General features: G+C 47.7%; 2 protein-coding genes across 2 annotated transcripts; both read right to left on the bottom strand.

The window, feature by feature from the left end:
- Nucleotides 1–441: 441 nt before the first annotated feature.
- LOC121455376 (Fc receptor-like B) lies at nt 442–4950 on the bottom strand. The gene is made up of 6 exons (XM_041663040.1): nt 4920–4950; nt 4623–4643; nt 4038–4292; nt 2105–2371; nt 1297–1575; nt 442–1131 (listed from the first exon to the last, which is right to left on the bottom strand). The coding sequence occupies exons 1-6, from the start codon at nt 4948–4950 to the stop codon at nt 704–706; spliced, it is 1281 nt and encodes a 426-aa protein (XP_041518974.1). The 3' UTR covers nt 442–703.
- A 6090-nt stretch (nt 4951–11040) lies between these two features.
- Nucleotides 11041–19958, bottom strand: LOC121455283 (Fc receptor-like A). Its single transcript, XM_041662931.1, has 5 exons — nt 19864–19958; nt 14470–14631; nt 13743–14009; nt 13077–13361; nt 11041–11427 (listed from the first exon to the last, which is right to left on the bottom strand). Exons 1-5 carry the CDS (start codon nt 19940–19942, stop codon nt 11183–11185), a joined length of 1038 nt encoding a protein of 345 aa, XP_041518865.1. The 5' UTR covers nt 19943–19958; the 3' UTR covers nt 11041–11182.

Genomic DNA, 19958 nt, shown 5'->3' with positions numbered 1-19958 from the left:
GCCGTGAAGCTTAATTGAGGAGGGTGTGATCCTGAAATGGAGTAAGGTTAGCTCTGGTGCAGGTAGTATGGCCTGCCACTCAGATACTCCCAAGTGGCTCTGTCTGGCTACATGGGGACAAGGGGTGTCTCTGGGTGAGTCTGGCACAGAATCTCTGACCTTTATAACAAGAAACGAGAAACTCACACTAAAATCTCTCCCTAAATTGAAATCATAGTCAGGATTTTGAAGATATTAAACTCAGTAGTTAATAGAATTTTGAAAGTCGTTTTAATATTAGAGAATAAATTCATTATGAATGATTACAACTTGACTCTAAAATTTAGTTCTAAAGCACTAACTTCAATGAATTCAATTACAAACAAAACACCCACATACGCTGGGATGAGTACTTAATTTCTGTGCGGTCTAAATTCACTTCCGAGAGAGTGTAAACTGACAAACAGGCAGCAACAGCAGTCTACTTCTCTGCTGGATTATGGAAGAAAGGACACACCAGAGAGCATGCTTTTGTTTACAAACTACTCTGCAGGCTTGCAATCGCTTACAGCTGTCTAGCAAGGTGGAAGTCCACAGCACCACACTTCAGGGGCGTTTCTTTAAAAACCACAGCATCACGAGGAGACACGAACAGATGTGTCTCAGGTTTGTCAATGAGCTGAAGAAGGGAAGATCCAGGAGGAACCATCCTGGAGAGCAGACACTAGCTGCCCACCCTACCCTCCACGACAGTGGTCTCTGGGGTTCCGGGGCTCACAGAAACGTGAAAATTGGGTGTCTTGGGGGTCTCTGTAAGATCGCGGAGGGCCTGTGGATCCTTTAATCCCAAAACCACGCGGCTCAGAAGTCCTTTGAGTAGCTGCATCTCGCGAAGCAGGAGGTCCACTTTGGGCTGCAGAGCTTCGCGAGACTGTTCCACCGACGTGGACAGAGGCGCGCAGACCTGTGGCCCAGCAGTGGGGACTTGGCCCGCAGCCAACTGCAGCCCCGCAAAGGTGCTGTTCGGATCGGAAGTGACTGAGGGGACAGATCTGGACACCGGGGTTTTCCGGAAGGAAAGCGGCTTATTCCCGGGGGCTAAGGCTGCAGCCGGGATCGGAGCAGTGGTAGACGCCAGATCCAGGGCAGCGCCTGCAAGGCAACACGCCTGGTCACCCGTGACTGAAATCGTTGCCCCTAGTGTGGTGGGGGTAGGGATGGAGGTGTGTGGAGGACTGAGATGGGCAGGTGGGAATACTGCGGGAGGACTTTGAGGTTCAGGAGGCAGGGCACCCGCAGTGCTTAGCTGTCACTCACCCCTCCCGGGGAGCTGCAGCCAGGGGCTGCGTTTCCGGACACTTCGAGTAGTGGTGGCGGCCTCGCACCAGTACGATTCGAGCTCCTCGACCTCGGGTTCAGGAACCATGTACTCAGCGCCCCAGTCGAAGCGGCGGACTGGCCGGCTGTACTTGTAGAAAGCAAACTGCAGTGGCGTGTCCCGCTTCTGCGGGTGCAGGCGCGTCTCGCAGCGCAGCACCACGCGACCGCGCGCCTCCTGCGGGCTCAGCGTCCTGAGCACGGGTGTCTGGAACAGTTCTGCGGGAGGGCGGCCCGGAGGCCAGGATGATCATTGAGTACGTGCAAGGAGTGATACCCAACCAGGGCCAACCTGTCCACCGTCCTGGATCCCACTCTTTGCCTTCTCCAAGAGGTCTCCTTGCCGACCCAGACAACAAGAAAGGATGGGAGAAAGAGAACGGACAGAGAGACTGAGGCCATGGGGGTAGGCGGGGGTGAGTGGGTGGGGGTGATGGGGATAATTTGAACGTAGGCAGGATGCTGACAGATGCTACAAGTTACATCCTAGCTGGTAATCAGTTGGCATTCTCGGTATTTAAAGGGACAGCTGCGGTCCCTCTTCGTAGTAATATAGTACGCCCTCAGACAAGTAAGAACTCATCACTTCTAAGTGGGATCCCTAGCTAGAAAAAGAAACCTGGATGGATGTGTGTCATAGGGAAGGGACACCTGCCTACACAACAGGCTGCAGAGGGCAGCCTCCTCCCCCCCCCCCCCCCCCCCGCCGCTTCCAGCCCCAGAATTTCCCAGTGGTTGTCTCTCCTACCTTGCACAGTGACAGCCACCTTGGAGGAGAACATGGGCGCACTCTCCACTGGGATGCGCATAGTGCCAGAGCACTGGTAGTGACCGCTGTCACTAGCTCGTGCCTGTAACACCGTGTAGTTGGTACTAGAATGGAAGTATCTCACGGCCTGGCCATCGTGGTAGTAGTGAAGTTTGTAGACGACTTTGTCGTACCAGCCACGGCAGCGCATCACCAGGGGCTCTCCCTCGAACACAGCAGCGTAAGGTACTTGCAGAATTAGCCAGTCTGCAACAAACCCCACAGACACTGCTTACTCATCAGAAAAAACAGCCCTACAGGGTATGGTGGAACACGCCTTTAGTCCCAGCACTCAGACAGGCAGAGGCAGGAGGATCTCTGTGAGTTTGAGGTCTTACAAAGTTCCAGGTTGGCCAGAGCGGTGACACAGCTGGCCTCCAACCCAAACAAGAAAACCCAGTAGGTCTCCCAGTCTCAGCTTCCCTTAACCACTTCCCACCTCTGCTGCCCCCACATCCCCCACCCCCACCCTGTTTGCACTCCGGTAGCTACCAAGACCCCTTTCCTGTTTCCTGGCCTGGTGACTAGCACCTGGAATCCCCACAGTACAGAAAGCTGAACCGGGGAAGGAAAATGGTACCAGACAAGCAAAGATACTTCAGATTGGTTCCAGTCTCAGAGAGCCTCCTTTTACAATCAAGCTTAGTCCCTACAAGTATGGCATCAAGGCCTTCCTGACCGAGATCCTGATAGCCTTTCCTGTTTCTCTTTTATCCACCTCACCACTTCCCAGCCACACTGAACTGCTCAGAAAATTAGCTCTGTACAGAGCCCAGGGCCCTTGTAAGCGGTTTCATCAATTCAAAAGACCCTGCTTCTCAGCGTAAATTGAGGCTTACTTGCCCTGCATGCCTGTGTTTAGGCCTTATCTTCCAAAGAAAAGGTCTCTAAGAACAGCCTTAGGTATCTCCTACAGCACCTTGTATGTACCCAGTCGTCACCGTCACCTCCACCGCCTCCACCGCCTCCACCACCTCCACCACCATCACTGAAGTCAGCACTTACTATCCTAGATGCCATTTTAGGTTTTATACATTTTAAAATTATTTATTTATTCTTTCATTCATTTGTTTGGAATTGCGTGTCATGCCTCTGTCTGTGTGGGTATGTGCTCTTGAGTGCAGATGCCAGAGGAGACCAGAAGAGGGAGTCATATCCACTGGATCTGAAGTTATAGGTGGTTATGGCCTAATGCAGGTGCCAGGAACTCAACTCCAGTTCTCTGCAAGAGCATTATGTATACTTAACCACAGAGCCATCCCTCCAGGACCTGCTTTAGGTATTATACACTGAAAAAGAATCCTGCAGGCCAGGTAGACCTGTAATTCGAGTACTTGGAAAGCTGAAGCAGGATTAAAAGCCAAGGCATGCCTGGGCTTCAGATGGAAATCCTGTCCCCAAAATCTTTGCAAGGCACAGTCACAGATTCTATGCCATTCTCAATCTGTATGTGGCCACTATCTGTGGGCATCCCGGCTTCCACATGGGCTCAGACAGAAAACCTCTAGAAGTGTTAAATGATAATTTGAACATTAATCAGTGTTCTTTAGATGCTTAATAAAAATTACTGCCTGCAAAGGTAAGATCATCTGTCTTCCATACAAAGCAACTAATCGTGTATCTTAATGAGTATATTTTTATTACTTTTCCTATCCTGGTTTATTTGCTTTCTGCTCCATCAGGAAGACAAGGGGGTCCTTTGGGGCCAGGAAAACTTTACTGCAATTCTCTGCCTACTCCAAAGACTCAAAGTGGCACTGTGTGACCTTTTTCTTGTCCTTTGAGCATAGCCTGGCATCTGCCCAGCCAGGAGGGCCAGTATCACTAGGAACAAGACACAGTGTTCTCCTCCTTCCGTGTTTAGATCACTCACCGTTAGACACAGAGAGGTGGATGGGGTCACTGACGGGAGCTCCCCGTGTTTGACATCGATACACCCCTGGCGTCTGCACCTCAATGCTCTTATGGTGGGAAGGCAGGAGGACATGGCCCAAATACCAGAGAGTGCTAATGGGTCGGAGCTCGAGCAGAAGAGGGTGATACCCGTCACAGCGCAGCGTTACTCTCTCACCCTTGAAGATTGTAGTCCAAGGTGGCTGTAGAGACAATATGGGCTTCTCCAGAGTAGCTGGGGGTGTAAGGCATGGGGCGGGATGAGGAAGAAAAGGAGAGTGAGGTGCCTACCCAAAACTGAAGCCTGAGGTTGGGAATTCTTAGAAAACACCAGTTTCTGGGACCCAGTCCACATCTGAACCCACCCTGGCGAGAAGGGAGACCACAGTCATGGGACTCCAAACAAGGATTCTATTAATCAGAGCCGTTTCTGTCTATGCACAAGAAGACTTAGTCACCAAGATTGAGCAAGACTGGGGAGAAAGCACCATCTCAGGACAGCCGGGAACTGGGGCGTTTGCCCTACTGGAACTTATCAAAACTTGGATGAGAGATGACGACTCACCAGCTTGCCCACTGCTGGGAGCTGCAAAAGCAAGAAAGAAGGAAGAAGGTGAAGAATGTTCTCTATGATAGGAAAGACTCTTGATCCCAGGAAAGACTGAATTGTCTCAAAGCCCGTTTTCCTTTGACCCAATCACCCAGCTCTGAGAGAGCTACCTCAGTTTCATCCTTCCGAAGCAGATGCTGAGCCATCCGAAACCTGAGATCTGCAGAGCCAGCTCTCTTATTCCACACACCTTGCCCTGCCCTGCCCCCCTCCCCAAATCCTACCGATGCCACCGCAGCATCACCAACTCACCTAGAAGCAGGAGGGCTGCAAGGGTCCACATGATGAGTCTGACTGCAGCAGCTGTAGAAGACTGAGGATACGCTGGCACGGAAGAGGGACAGAGGGGGGAATGGCAGCTAGGAGCTGATACTTAGATCTAGGAGACGCTGTTGCTTCGTCTGTCCATTCCTACTTCTTGAAGATGGTGGAGTAGAGAAAGCAGGACATCACCTGAATGTGCCACTCACTTATCCCTAGCATCAGGCACTGTCCCAGCTCTGTGCAGCCTGGACTTCTACAGGGAGGGCCTATAGAGCAAGCTGCGCCTTCTCGAGCACACGAGAACCCCATAGAACCCCAGGCCCCAACAGGTGCCTTCGATATTTTGTTCTCACGCTCATCCTTTCCCCGCCAAGCAGTCCTGTTGATGTCCACAAAGCCCATCTTGTTTCTGCCTGATTCCTGGGAGGTCAATGCTGAGTTCCCTGAAGCAGAGCTCACATCCTCCCGCAAAATGAGTAAACAGAAAGGAATGATTCAACCCTCCTGCCATGCCCCTGCTGATCTGTTGTTCCCCAGTCAAAACTAGAAGTGTAAAGTATTTTCTCCTCTTTCTTTCCTGGAATCCGAAACCCTCAGAAATTAGAAAAGCCTTTTCTTCCAGTTCACAATGATCTCACCTTATAGCATTTCCATTCCCTTGTGCCTGTCTTCTCTCCTTCCCCCAGGCCCTAAAACCCCTCCCCAGCCACGTCTTAGTCCTCAGGGCTTGTGACCTAGAAGAAGAGTCACTACCTCAGCCCCTCAAAGGCCACTCAGATCAGACCTCTGTGCTCTGGTTCTCCTGCACTCTGAGCCACGTGAGGACACCTAAGCAATGGGGAGCCTGAATTTTCATGTAAATATTTAATGAAGTTTCCAGCCCGATAGCATGTCTCCCTGAGCTCTATCCTGCCCACACTTGCTGCTGTTTAGAACCAGGACATCTGCTTTGCTTGGAACTCAAGCAGGAAGGAGATTGGTGATCAGATCACCAAGATCGCATCCCCCAATTTTGCTAATGCACCAAGTGTTCCTCTGAGAATTCCCTGATATTTTAGGTGCAGCATGCTCTCTCCTGTGAAAATGCAAATGTCTCTGAGGATAATACGGCCAGTTGTTTAAAGTATGCTGACGCTTTTGGATCTTGCTTTGAGAGCAGGATTTGATGGAGAGGCGGGGGTGGGGGCGTGGCAGATAAGTAGGTCTGAAAAGTAGGAAACTATCTGATAAGGTGAGCAAGAGTTGGAGACAGAGCTGGATACAGAGAGCAGAGATGAATGCTTTCTTTAGGCAATGCTCTTATGCTTCCTGAACCCTGCCTGCTTCCTCATCTGCCTCCTCCTTTGGGATCAGTGTGGAACTCTGTTGTGGTATGTTAAATAGGCAAAGATGTGTTACTTTTGTTTATGCTGAATTTATTTAATAATGTAAAAATGTGTTGTTGTTTCACCTTGCCTGCCCAAGGCACCTGATTGGTCTAAAAAAGAGCTGAACAGGCAATAGATAGGCAGAGAAAGGATAAGTGGGGCTTGCAGGCAAAGAGAATAAATAGGAGGAGAAATCTAGGCTTGAGAGAGAAGACAATAAGAGAAGAAGAGCGAGGAGAAAAGAAGGGTTACACCCATGGCAAGAAGCCAGGCAACTGCTAGCCAGTCAGACAGAGAGACAGTAAGAAAGCAAGAAAAGCTCTGAGGGAAAAAGTAGATAAAGAGAAATAGGTTTATTTAAGTTAATTAAAAGAGCTAGCCATAAACAAGGCCTAAATAAGGCCGAGCATTCATAATTAATAAGAAGTCTCTGTGTCATGATTTGGGAGCTGGTTGGTGACCCAAGGAAAAAGCCTGGTACAGGACTCATCATGTCAGCCACAGCTGGTTTCCATGGTCTGACTTCTGTAAGGCCACCACCTCTACGACAAGAGTGCCATACACCTGACAGCTGTCCTTGCCGCACATACAAGTGGACTCTGTTTTGGCTTCTTGTAAGCCAGAACAAAGATCTCAGCCCCTTGACCGTATTTCAGAAGAAGTCTGATCACACCATAAATTCATTCACTATGTAGTCCTGTGAACTCACAGGAATCAATCACAGAGCCCTTTAACCACACAGATAACGCCCAGAGTTTGACCTGAAAACAACCCCAACCGGTACTTGTTTATTCTCTGTTTCCCTCCCAATTTCTCCCAAGTCGGCCTTCTTCCTTTGTACTTTGCCAAGTCCTTTAGTACGCAAACAAATTTGGAAATTTTTGTTCTTAGTGTTTTGTTTTTCCCCTTTAAGGGCCTTGTCATACTGCCTGGCCTCGTCTCAAGCTCTAAAGTGAGCTCCAATGTTCCTCTTTTCCTCAGCCCTCTACGCAGTGGGACAACAAGCGTGCATCACCACACTGGGCTTGAGTAATTCTTTGACTTCTTTGAAGTCTGTTCCAGCAAAACTTCCTGGCAAGATATGCCACGATTTGGTAAGTACTGTGGTAAGTAGACTGCTCTCAGAGGCGATGTGGGGTAAGGAGAAGAGCTCACATGTAGGGAGTGCACCAGTATGTGACCGGTACCATGTTCATACTTCACACGTATGCAAAATGACTTCGTTCACTCCTTACGGGGGTCCTCAAAGGAGGGATTATTACTAGTTCTGTTTTACAAATGAGGAAACTGAGGTGACAGAAAACAGGAATGCTTGGGGAGAAGCACACTCCAAAATCTGTTCTCAAGTCCATCTATGGTTAGGGGTCCACGGTGCTGAGCAGGGAAGGCTGTGGTCTTCAGCCTTTGTAAGTTTCCTCTCTTGGGTCCTTCTTTTCTTACTGTTATCTTAACCATCGAGCCATCTCTCCATCCCCTATATGTTTATATATTGAATCTTAGGAAATATTTAGCATTAGTAATTTACATAAATGGTGTATTCTGAATGTTTTTCTTTATTTAAAATTAATTCCATGTAAAATTCATCCTTGCTGCTCCGTGTACACAACATTTATTGCTTCACGCTTCCACCAAGTGGTCCTGTCCACCCCCTCATGCTTCCACCAAGTGGTCCTGTCCACCCCCTCATGCTTCCACCAAGTGGTCCTGTCCACTCCCTAATGCCCTGGCTGCCTCCCAATTCTCCACTATTATAAATGCTACAGTGAACTCCTTTGGTGCATACTGTGAGGGCTGAAGGGAAGAACTAGAACTTAGAAACCTTAAAAATAAACCGACACATAGTTCTTATGCCTTCTACACTCAGATCCTTCCTGGAACTCTCCCCATAGACTCACCCAGTAGCAGGGCTCTTAACTGATTCAAGATCTAATCGAGTTGACAATCAAGATGAATCATCACACCCTTGAAGATGCTAGGCAGCACCATAAAATTCATTTTGCCACCCGTGTGATCCTATTTCTTTGTTTCTTTGTAGTATATCAAAAGTGATCGCATATGTGTTTGTTGTAAATTATTACAGGCTACATTGTAAAAAATAAATAGCACAACAGGAGCACAGTGGGAAAACAACTCTACATAATGCAGGATATTGTGGTAGAATATGCATCCGCTAAGGCCTTAGTAACGTGATGTTTTTAATTCATCAACCAAAGGTCACAGTAACCAAGGTTACTGCATCATTTGCAGGCTAGCACTCATCATTTGAGAATGAACAATAGTAGACCATGCATAGAACAAAGGAGTGTGACTATGAAGAAAGTCGCAGGAAAGTGAGTGTCAGAAAAATAGCTGTCATCTTTGCAGAGATTAGCATCACTAACGAGAAGGCGAACACATTGCGGTGAGATAGTAGAAAAGATGCTGGAGGGAGAGAGAGCTCCAAGTGCCTGAAGAAAAAGGACCTGAATAGAAAGAAGTTCCTGGGGACCCTGCTGGCAAAGGACTGTGTAGGAAAGTGTTATTATAGACTGAATCACCCACTGTGATCATGATAAAAAGACAGCCTGACTACCTCCCAGCAGAACTTCGTGCTGTATACACCGTACTGGCTTTGCAGGCATGCAGTTACAGGGGTCATGAAGGATTGCGTTGAGTTTCCAGATAGAAGTCTGTGAAACAAGGCAATGTGTACCATGCATGGTCAGATTTCCTGTAGACAGCCCCTAAGCAAGCAATGGGGGATGCCGTGTAGGTGAAGCCGAATTGTACTGGAGACCTCAGGATGTTGGAGATACCAGATGTGGAACATCTGCCAGGAAAAGCTACAGGCACTGAGTGGAACTGCCCAAAGAGAGAGCCCATGTGTGCTGTAGGTATCAGGGTTACAGGGGTAGGGTTGCCCAAGCCCACTGAGGGTCACATTATGCCTCTGGACGCTGGGCATGGAGTGTGGTGGTTTAAATGAGATGTTCTCCACAGTCTGGGCATTTGAATACTTGGTTCCTAATGGGTGGCTGTTTAAGAAGACTTGGGAGGTGTGGCCTTGCTGGAGGAAGTATGTCACCAGGGCAGGCTTTGATATTCAAAAGGGTCATGACATATTGAGTTCCCTCTCTCTGTTTCCTGCTTGTGCTCTCAGCTATTCCTGCCACTATGGCTGTGCTTACTGCCATGGTTTCCTGCAATGATGGTGGTGGATTCGTATTCCTCTAGAACCGTATAAATAAATAAACCCTTTATTCCAGAGGTTGCCTTGGTCATGGTGTTTTATCACAGAAAAGTAACTGAGACCTGGAGCTATAGGACCTAGCGTTTTCCCCCCTGGGTTTTAGTCATTCTTTGGTCCAGTCCTTCCTTGCTTCCTCATTTTGGAATGGGAATGTTTTTCATGTGTCACCATCTATTGGGGACATGTTTTTCAGGGGTTCACAGCTAAGTTTTTGCTTTGAGTCTCAAAGGAGACTTGAGACTTTTGAATAACGTCAGGACTATTAGAACTATAGAGACTTTTGACATTCGACTGAATACACTTTGTATTATGAGGTGGCCATAAGCCTTTGGGGCCAGGGATGAAATGCCAGGGATGAAATGACTTGACGTCACAGGCTTATGTTTGGAATGTTCAGTGCTTGCATTTGGCGCAGTTTTGCAGGCTGTGGAACCTCTTAAGCAGAGGAGCCTTCCTGGCAGTATTAAATAACATGGGGTAGGCTTTTAAAGGCTATACTTGCCCCTGGTTCTGACCATTTTTTTTTCTTGCCTGCCAAGATGTGAACATATACCCTTTCCCACCAGGGACTGAATCAGGCTACTGTGCTCCCCTGTTGTGATTGATAGCAACCCTCTGAAGCTGTGAACCAAGCTAAACCTTCCCTCCTTAACTTGTTTCTGCCATTCATTTCCGTCAAAGTGTACAAAAGCAGCTTCTTCAGTAGCTTTGAGGCTTTCTTCTGTAGAGATGCTGACCCTAATCATGAGGACCGTCCTTACCACCTTGCTCACGCTGTTGCCTTAGGGATTACTATTTCAATATGGAGGGGGCAGCGCTAGGAGATAGCTCAGAGCTGAGAGTGCTTGCTATGCTTTCAGAGGACGGGGTTCAGTTTCCAGCGCTCAGATTGAGCAGCTCATAACTGCTGAGAACCACAGCTCCAGGGGATCTGATGCCCTCTTCTGGCCTCCACGGGACTTATACACATGTTGTATATACACACACAGACACATTAAAAAATTAAGATTTTAGCATAGATTTTTAAAAGGAGGCACATAAAAATTCAGATCATAGGGCTAATTAAATGCTAGTAATAGTCATTGAAGGAGAGTAATTAGAAGAGAAAAAGTAATTAACACCTAGTTTTTATTAGCCCCATATTTATAGTGTTATCACTAATAAAATTTAGGGACAGGAAGTCTTTTATTAGCTGTTCTGTGCCTTATAGGATGGCCAGAAGCCTCCTTGACTTGTAAATATCTTAACTTATTAAATTCAAGTAGCATATCTATCTTTCCACCATGTGTAAAGCCCAAACATCTAGGGGATATTGCTTAATGTTTTCTGTGGGAATATAGGGAGGAAAAATTGCCCTCCCCCATTTGATATTGCAGTATTAAATCCACCGCCACTGCTTCTCTTTAAATTCTGTTCTAGGAAACAGAAAGAAAGTCTTGGTCTAAGGTACAGAATAACCTTGTCATGGCAAAAGAAAATATACAGCTATAGGCACATTCTGGGTACCATTTTGTACGTGTTTATTTTCTCTCAAACAGCTCCATCATCCTAACAAAGTACCAAGGCAGCTTGCAGAACCATTTCTGCACACCCGCAGTCCTGAAACAGCTGGAATTGCTTCGTCGGTTGAGCATATCAGATGGATTAGTTTGCGTTCATTTGTCAGCAGCCTTCGTGACATCAGGCTTCAGGTAGACAGTCAAGTCCCTCAACTCCATGACCAGATGACCAAGGAGAACTTTTACATCCTGCATTTGTTTGAGAAGAAGGCGCATCTGGTGATGGAAGTGGGGGTCGAAGGAAGAGAATCCCAGGTGTTCTGCAGAAGGAGTGGGTGGTGGAGGCGGAGGACCAGGGGGCTCCGTAGGAGGAGTCTCTGAAGCAGTTGGTTTTTGAAGAGCTGGATTCAAGGTGGGAGGAAGCAGCAGGATTTAAGGGACCTGAATTATTATGGGCAGGAAGCATATACAAGTAAAGCCTGGCTGGGCATGGTGGTGCAGACCTGTAATCTCAGTGCTCATGAGGCTGAGGCCAAAGGAGCATTGCAAATGAAAAACCAGCCTGATCTACACAGTGAGCTGTAGGTCAGCCAGGAATACAAAGCAAGACCTTATCTTAAAACAATAAATAAATAAATGAATAAATAAATAATACCTATATAGGGATGATGTCTAACTCCGGCCCTGTCCTCACACTGTTAACTACTTAGTGAGTCAGACACCTTCAGGGTCAAACTCCTATATGAATGTGTCTTCCAAGTGTTCTTTCTTTCACCTCCCCTAAAACTCTAGAATGAAACTCAGTATGCCCAGGGGTATCCCCATCTATCACCTTAATCTTCCAAGCATGTGCTTCATTTTAGTGAAGCATGCCCCCAAATGTGCCTACTATCTTGTCTTAACGCATGAGTTAAACTGACCATGCTCAGAATACACTGCTTAATATCGTTAAGAATGGGCCAACCCTTACATGAGTAAAAATGTCTAATGAAACCCCCCATGATTTCTTTGTTTGAGGAGGGCCTTGCTTTGGAAACAACGCCTGTCCTCTCCTCGCCCGACACTGGTAACAAATCCTTCCCCACTCTCGTACGCTTCATCTATGCCTGTTTTGGTATTGAACTCAACAAGATGCAAACCCACTGTGCTTGGTCACAGACTCAATCTTCCCTCTTTTCTGAAAGTGGCTGTGGTACCCACTGGTAGCCAGGGCTTGAGGACTCTTAGGTCCCTCCTAAGGCAAATTTTAGTCTCTGCTTGAGAAGCGTTAGTGAGGGAGCACATTATTAGACAGCCCATCGATTCTCTCTCAAGCCAGAATTTAGCTTATGCAAGTCAGCTCTGGGCTCAGCCTTGTCTTGTGTGTGCCATTGTTCTAGTTCTTCATCTTTGTTTCGGCCTCTCTGAGTGGGTTCCCGAGACACCCACTTTTCAGTATGATTATCACGAGTCCCTGCCATGTTTTACTTGGCACATTGTCAAGCTTTCTCATCAACCTAGGCAGCTCCTTTTAGGTGTGTCAGGTCAAATACAGTCTTCTTCTTCTTTTTTTAAAAAACAGGGTTTCTCTGTAGCTTTGGAGCCTGTCCTGGAACTAGTTCTTATAGACCAGGCTGGCCTCAAACTCACAGAGATTCACCTGCCTCTGCCTCTCAGGTGCTGGTATTCAAGGCATGCACCACCACTGCCCAGCTCAAATACAGTCTTCCTAATAGTAACTTCCAGAACCTGATAGACACTCTTCCTAGAGGTTGTTTGTTTGAGATGAGGTCTCACTGTGCCGTCCTGGCTGACCCTTTCTAAATATTGTCTGGTCCCATAGATGTTCATATTACATAGAATCCTGATCTCTATAGGGAGATACAAGGGCCAGCCCAGGTCTTGAATGTGTATATTCCATGGTCTGAGGGAGACATTCTCTTTCTGTGCTCCTTTCCATTACCAAGGACTTTGGATTATTGCCCCGTCTCTCCTGCATGCCCTCTTCATCTTCCTCCTCTGGGGTCTTGTTTCATATACCCCCCACAGGCATACATACACATCAACTCACCCTGCACCCGGATCTCCAGCTGAGAGCTCTGCTTCCAAACTTGCCTGTCTTCAGAAGCTGCCTCACACCAGTAGGAGCCGGAGTGCTCTTCTGAAACTTTGGAGATCTGGAGTTCTGAAGAGATGTTCTCGATACTCAGTGACCGTCCATCCTTGTAGAAGGAGAAGAGCAGGCGGGAAGGTGACCTCTGCAGGGACTGCTTTGTCTGACAGCTCAGGGTCAGTGAGCCTCCTTTGTGCAGCTCATTAGAAGGCGAGGCTTTGAGAACTGGGGCTGGGAACAATTCTAGGGAAAAGACAAGCAGTGAAGAAAAGTTTAGCTATCCTGTGCTCAGCAGACCCATAACTCCCCCACCTATTATTCTTTCCTCTGGTTCCTTTAGGTAAGGGTTCTTTTCTAAAGGTCCCATTTGAACCTTTCAGCTTCTACCCCCTCCTCCTCCTCTTCTTTTGTTCCCTTTTTATTTCATTCCTCTCTCCTCCTTCTCTCCCTCCTCCCTTCTTTTCCTAATTCCCTCCCTTCTAGGCAGGACTAGAAAAGATTCATAAATGAGCAAATCTACAACAGCCTAGGTTCTGGCTCTGTGAGTACCAGGAAGCATAGATTTGGACGGTTCTGGTCTCCCTACTCCTTACCTACCACAGCAACACTCCTTCCAACTCTCACCTTGGACTGTGATAGCCACAGGGGAGGCGGTCTCTCGGCCCCCAGGACCAGGACTTCTGAAGATGCCACTGCAGTGGTAGAGTCCGCTGTCTGACATTTGCACCACATCGATAGAGAATTCTTTTTTAGGTCCAGGAGGACCCAGGGCTGAGCCCTCTCGGTAGAAGATGACTTGAGTCAGTGGCCAGTCTTGCCAGGCACGACAGTGCAGAACCAGTGGGTCTCCTTCAAATATGGCTGTAGCTGGACTTTGGAGGATCAGCCAGTCTGTAGCCCAGATGAAGAGCGGAGTGTCATCCATATCCCTCAGGAGGTCCAAAGTAATTCCCCTAACAGATCCCCTAAACTTTCCAGGGCACTCCCAACTCTGACTGGCCCACCTTAATGCTCTCTGTCCCCTTGAACTTACCTAACAGTGGCAAAGCCTTATTTCTCTGCCCTCCCCCTCTAGTCTCAAAGTATGCTGGTAACTGGGGCACAGCTTTTGCTTAGAGATTGGATTTAGAGTTATGGATGGCTCACCACACCTCCTCACCCTGTCCTGTGCCTTCACGATTGACCCAATGTCGAGGGAAGAACAACTCTAGGGGCTAGGACTGAGGACGTTCTGTCTCCTGGAAGCGGAGGATGGGAAAATAAGTACTTCCACCTATGCCAGGCTCCCGAAGGGTCATTTCCTGACTGGGCCAGCTATCAGGAGTAGTTTGAGACACTGCTCAGACATTACCATAGGAAACGATGAGATGGAAGGGTTTGCTGAACTTGTAGCCCTTGACCTGGAAGTCAGCATCACCGGAATGGGTCACATCCTCTTCTTCCTCATCAGTGTGGCAGCTGCTATGGTCAGGGCTGACAGGTCCTTCACACTTCAGAGTCTCTGAACTGGCAGCTGGAGGAGGGATGGCCCAGGGAGAGCCAGAAAATGATGCTGCAACTTAGAGAGAGGCTAGGAATGGCCCTCCTCAAGGACTCCTCTTCTGACCCAGGGAATGAACCGTCTGGTCAGGAGAAGAGGAAGGTATCAAAACCCTTCTAAGAGACTCCTTCGGCCAGGTGGCCGTGATCTTGGCTCACTGGTGTTCAGGCCTCCCAGTAAAAGGACTGTGGTTTAAGCAAGTTGGGGGCCGTGGGAATGAAAGAAGAGTGAACTCACCAGCACAACATCCAGCTGTTGGGTGAGGAAACCAATGGACAATGACAGCCATGACCCCACAGCAGGTAGTAGAACGGAAGATGCACATCAGCGTATAGCATCCGCCGGGTGCTAACCGTGTGTCACACACTGCTGTCACCTGCATGCTCTATTTAATCCCCAAGAGCCTCTCAGGTAGTGACCCCGCCATCCTCGGACCATTTTTGCTGTTGCTGATGTTTTATGCAGTGTGCGGCACAGGCTGACCTTGAACCTGCAACTGTACTCCTGCCTCAGCCTCTTAAGTACTAGATTATAGGTGTAAACTACAATGCCTGGCTTTCCATCCCATAAACTTTAGAGAACCAGGCCTACAAAATCAAATTTAAAAGAGTGTAAAGAAAGACTTGGGGTGGGGGTCCACTGGGGAGATAGCTCAGTTGGAAAAATTGCTTAACTTGTATCTAGGAGGATCAAACATAGCCTTGTAACCCCCAGTGCCGGGAGTTAAAGACAGGAGATGCCCAGTGGTTGCTGGCCAGCCTGCCAGCTAGCCTGGGCCACTAGGTGATGACTAGGCCAATGAAAGACCTTGTCTAAAAATAAATAAACAAACAAACAAACAAATAAATAAATAAAATGATGGGGGAGTGTCATATATCAATCTGTTGATTTCATTGGTTAAGCAATAAAGAAACTGCTAGGCCCATTTGATAGGCCCACCCTTAGGTGGGTGGAGTAAACAGAACGGAAGGCTGGGAGAAAGAAGCTGAGTCAGAAAGACGCCATGCCCTGCTCCCGGGCAGACGCACGTGATGAAGCTCCGACCCAGGATGGACTAGGCTAGAATCTTCCCGGTAAGACCGGTGCCCACAGATTATTGGAGATGGGTTGATCGGGATATCAGAATTAGCCAGTAAGGGCTAGAGCTAAAAGGCCAAGCAGTGTTTAAAAGAATACAGTTTCCGTGTAATTATTTTGGGTAAAGCTAGCCGTGGGGGCGGCCGGGTGCCAGGGATGCAGCCCCGCCCCTTCAACTACAACAATAAAATGGAAGAAAACACCTCTGGAATGACGTTTGAAGTTGTTTCCTGAGCTACACTAACACATGTATATATATGAATGTACACCCACACACATACAAACATGCATCCCACACATACACGCATGTACATTTAAAAAGGAATGAAGGAAGGGAGGGGAAGAGGGAGGGAAAAAGGAAGGGAAAGAGGGAGGGGAAGAGGGAGGGGAAGAGGGAGGAAGGAAGACAGGTAGGCAAGCCTGGTGGGAGAATATTTGCCTAGCCTGCCTGAGGCCCTGGGTTTGATTCCCAGCAACAGCACCACCCCAAGAGTCAAGAACGGAGCAAGAATGTCAGATTTACGTTCAAAAGGACTGTTTGTTTTACATCAGTGCCCAAACATAGCTTATTTCAGTCCTTTGACCTTCCTTGGGGACATCCGGCCCCCATTCTCCTTTCCCCAAAACTTACTTGACTCTTTAGCCTTGGAATATGTTGTCTACACATGTTTTCTACATATGCCCCTCTTCCCTCCTTGCTTCCCCTTTCAACTCTTCGTTTTTCTTTTTTTTTTTTTCTTTTTCTTTCTCTTGGTTTTTCAAGACAGTGTTTCTCTGTATAGCCTGGAACCTGCTATGTAGACCAGGCTGGCCTTAAACTCAGAGAACTGCCTACCTCTGCCTCTGGAGTGAGCCACCATCACCTGGCCAAACCTTCGTTTTTTTTTCAATTATCTCTTACCTAAATGTCCTCTACCCTTGAACTTCCCCCAGCAATGGCAAAGCTTTCTCCATCCTCCTCTCTCCAGCTAAGTATTTATAGTTAGGCTGTACTGGTAACCTTGGAACAATTCTTTGTCTCCAGGGTGAATCTTTTTTTTTTCTTTTTTAAATTTATTTATTTATTAAGGATTTCTGCCTCGTCCCCACAACCGCTTCCCATTTCCCTCCCCCTCCCCCGATCAAGTCCCCCTCCCTCATCTGCTCCAAGAGCAATCAGGGTTCCCTGACCTGTGGGAAGCCCAAGGACTGCCCACCTCTATCCAGGTCTCGTAAGGTGAGCATTCAAACTGCCTAGGCTCCCACAAAGCCAGTACGTGCAGTAGGATCAAAAACCCACTGCAATTGTTCTTGAATTCTCAGTATTCCTCATTGTCCGCTATGTTCAGCTAGTCCGGATTTATCCCATGCTTTTTCAGACCTAGGCCAGCTGGCCTTGGTGAGATCCCAATAGAACATCCCCATTGTCTTAGTGTGTGGGTGCACCCCTTGTGGTCCTGAGTTCCTTGCTCGTGCTCCGTCTCCTTCTGCTTCCAGGGTGAATCTTAGAGAGTCCTCCCCACATCAATCTCCCTCTTAGGGCGATGACTGACCTGGGATAGATAAGTGTCATTTCTCCCAGCTCTGACTGCCCCTTGTCCCCTTAGCCCTTCTCTTCCTCTCCCAGCCCCAAACTCGTGTGTGCCTCTTTGTCCACTCCACTCTCTCCTGCCCCAGGCACCTTTGTTCTCCTCCGCTCCCAATGGACTTCCCCATCAAGTCTACTTCCTAGTTCTCAGCGTTTCAGCACCCAGTGTTTCCTTTGCGCCTCTCACCCTCTTCTCTATTGTGCTACCTTTTTTCAGTTCCTTCACTGTCATAAGACTACACTCAGCCTTCTCTTGTTTTGTTTTTCTAAAACAAAAGAAAACTCCAGGGCTGGAGAGTTGGGTCAGCTGTTACAAATACTTGCTGCTCTTGCAGAGGACCCAAGCTCGATTCCTGGCATCCACATGGTGGCACACAACCATCTACAACTACAGTTGCAGGGGATCCGACTTCCGTTTCTGACCTCTGCAGGCATCAGGCGTACACGTGGTACATAGACACACACAGATGAAACAGTCACACTTGATTTAAAAAATGTTAAAGCCTTGTTGGCATAACTGGCATTGCCACTCAATAAACCTTATGTGGTCCTGTCAAAGGTATTATCATTCTCTCTTTTTTAATTTTATTTTTTTTCGAGACACAGTTTCTCTGTAGCTTTGGAGCATGTCCTGGAACTAGCTCTTGTAGACCAGGCTGGTCTCAAACTCACAAAGATCCGCCTGCCTCTGCCTCCCGAGTGCTGGGATTAAAGGCGTGCGCCACCACCACCCGGCCTATCATTCTCATTTTTACAACAGAGGAAAGGGAACTCAGATATATTAAAAGTGATTTTTGTTTGAACAGGATTTTGCATCCTGACCATCCCTGGAAGGTCTGGCATATTCAACATAACCCGGGCTGACCTGAACTGGGGGCAATCCTCCTGCCTCAGGCTCCCTAGTCCTGAGATTACAGGTACACACTACTTTCTTCTACCTCAAGTAACTTTTTCAAAGTGATACAGAACTAGTAACTAGAAAGGGGGCTTGAAATTAGAGTATGTGATTCCAAGACCATATATAGTTCTTGCTACAAAACCAAAATCCCCCAGCCTCCCACATATAGCTCTCGGTTTGGTGGAAGACCAAACACGTGAAAGGATCATTGCAGTGTGGAATCAAGCAATAAGAACAAAGTGTCTCAGGCAGACACTGGGGCAGAAAGGGGGTCCCACAGGATTTCTTGGGAAAAATGCTACCAAGGTGGTGTAATTAAGGATACCTAGAAGTTTAAAAGGGGAAGAGAACTGGGGAGCCATGGCAGAGTTCATTGCACATGGAGCTAAAAATACATGCAAAGCCTTGGGAGCAGATAAGAACCTGGGCTGTGAGTAGAAATATGGGCTGGTTGAGCCTTTGTCAGAGTAGCAGTGGGAAGGCTCTGGGAGTGGTGGAAGAAGGGCCTGAAGAGGTTTAGTAGATGCCAGGTTTGGGACTTCATGTGCCATGACAAATGCTTGAATTTTAGAAGTCACTCTGGGCGCAGAATGAAAATTCGTTCCAAAGAGACAAGGCTGAGACACGATTAGTAAGGAAGTCATTGCACAACGTCAGTCACAGATGATCGAGGCTTGTCCCAAGAAAAGTATTTGTAGTGGTTCAGGGAAGGAACTGGTTGTGAAAGCAATTTAGGAGGTGAAATTTGCCAAAGTCGAGCCTTCAGAGGACGTTAAAGAAAGAGTTCAGAATGCCTCTTGGGTTTCTAGCCGAGATCCCAGGGCAGTCCCAGTGCAAGGGACTGAGATCAGATAAAGAAAAAGATGAATTAAAAAAAAAAGTGAGGGTCTGGAGGACAGATGAATTCATCTCTGGTCACGCTGTGTTGGTACCTGTGACACACACAGGTCCAAATGTCTTGTGTAAGGCTTAATACTCAAACGCAAAAATCAGAAGCATGCTTAGAGCTGGGAGCATGCCCTGGAGCTCTAAAATAGACAAGTGCTGTAGCAAAGCCATGCAGACACACTTCTGCAGTCTCACTAGGAGACTGCGCAAGAAAGAAGAGTGGGAGGGGGAGGGGAGGTCAAAGTGTGGAGAACTCTGGAGTTCACAGGAGGGAAGGAAACCTACTGACGGACCACAAGACATCCAAGCAGTATACAGAGAAAAATGGACAGGAGAGAGACGAAGCCGTCAAAGAAATCCATCCGGGTAAAATCTGAAAAGCTTGCAACAGCCTCATCAATGCAGAGGTCCCAGACTCGGTGGAAGTCACGCTGCAAGCACTGAAGGGTGGGTGAGACGTGAGGGAGAGACAGTAAGCCCACGCAACGCTTCCAAGGAAATTGTACTAGAAAAACAAGAGATAAGATTTGCGGCTGGCAAAGGATTCATAGTCAGAAGGGACTTTCAGGATGGAAAATATCTGAATTTTTCTATTTAAAAAGAGAGCCATTCTGTCCCGCACACCAGACTTGTCTTCTATCTGTCCTTGTCCCACCTAAACAGGGATTCTTTGAGAAGCCAAAGTCAGTCCATTTTCTAACCTTTGAGGGTTTTTTTTTTTCCCCTCAACATTAGGCCTGTCTCATTTCCACACCAACATTCAAACATTCCTTACCTGGGAACAGCTGGGTTGCCAGGAGCACTGCAGGACAAACATAAAGAGCCCATGCCCCCAGGACACAGCTCAGCTTCATGGTGATGGTGTTTGTA

This window comes from Microtus oregoni, unplaced genomic scaffold (genome assembly GCF_018167655.1).
Source record: "Microtus oregoni isolate MIOR12 unplaced genomic scaffold, Mior012 000013F_ref0000133, whole genome shotgun sequence".
Classification (NCBI taxonomy): Eukaryota; Metazoa; Chordata; class Mammalia; order Rodentia; family Cricetidae; genus Microtus; species Microtus oregoni.
Note: the sequence above shows the minus strand (reverse complement) of the source record. Positions and strands in the feature narration are given on the sequence as shown.

Excerpts from the sequence above, each read along its gene's own strand:
- LOC121455376 (XM_041663040.1), bottom strand. The coding sequence starts at position 4,950 with ATGTGGACCCTTGCAGCCCTCCTGCTTCTAG. Across the intron at positions 4,293-4,622 it reads TCCCAGCAGTGGGCAAGCTG|CTACTCTGGAGAAGCCCATA; the intron begins GTGAGTCGTCAT and ends TTACACCCCCAG. Across the intron at positions 2,372-4,037 it reads CCACCTCTCTGTGTCTAACG|ACTGGCTAATTCTGCAAGTA; the intron begins GTGAGTGATCTA and ends GGTTTGTTGCAG.
- LOC121455283 (XM_041662931.1), bottom strand. The coding sequence starts at position 19,942 with ATGAAGCTGAGCTGTGTCCTGGGGGCATGGGCTCTTTATGTTTGTCCT. Across the intron at positions 14,632-19,863 it reads GGCAACCCAGCTGTTCCCAG|CTGCCAGTTCAGAGACTCTG; the intron begins GTAAGGAATGTT and ends TCCCTCCTCCAG. Across the intron at positions 14,010-14,469 it reads CCATCTCATCGTTTCCTATG|ACTGGCTGATCCTCCAAAGT; the intron begins GTAATGTCTGAG and ends TCTGGGCTACAG.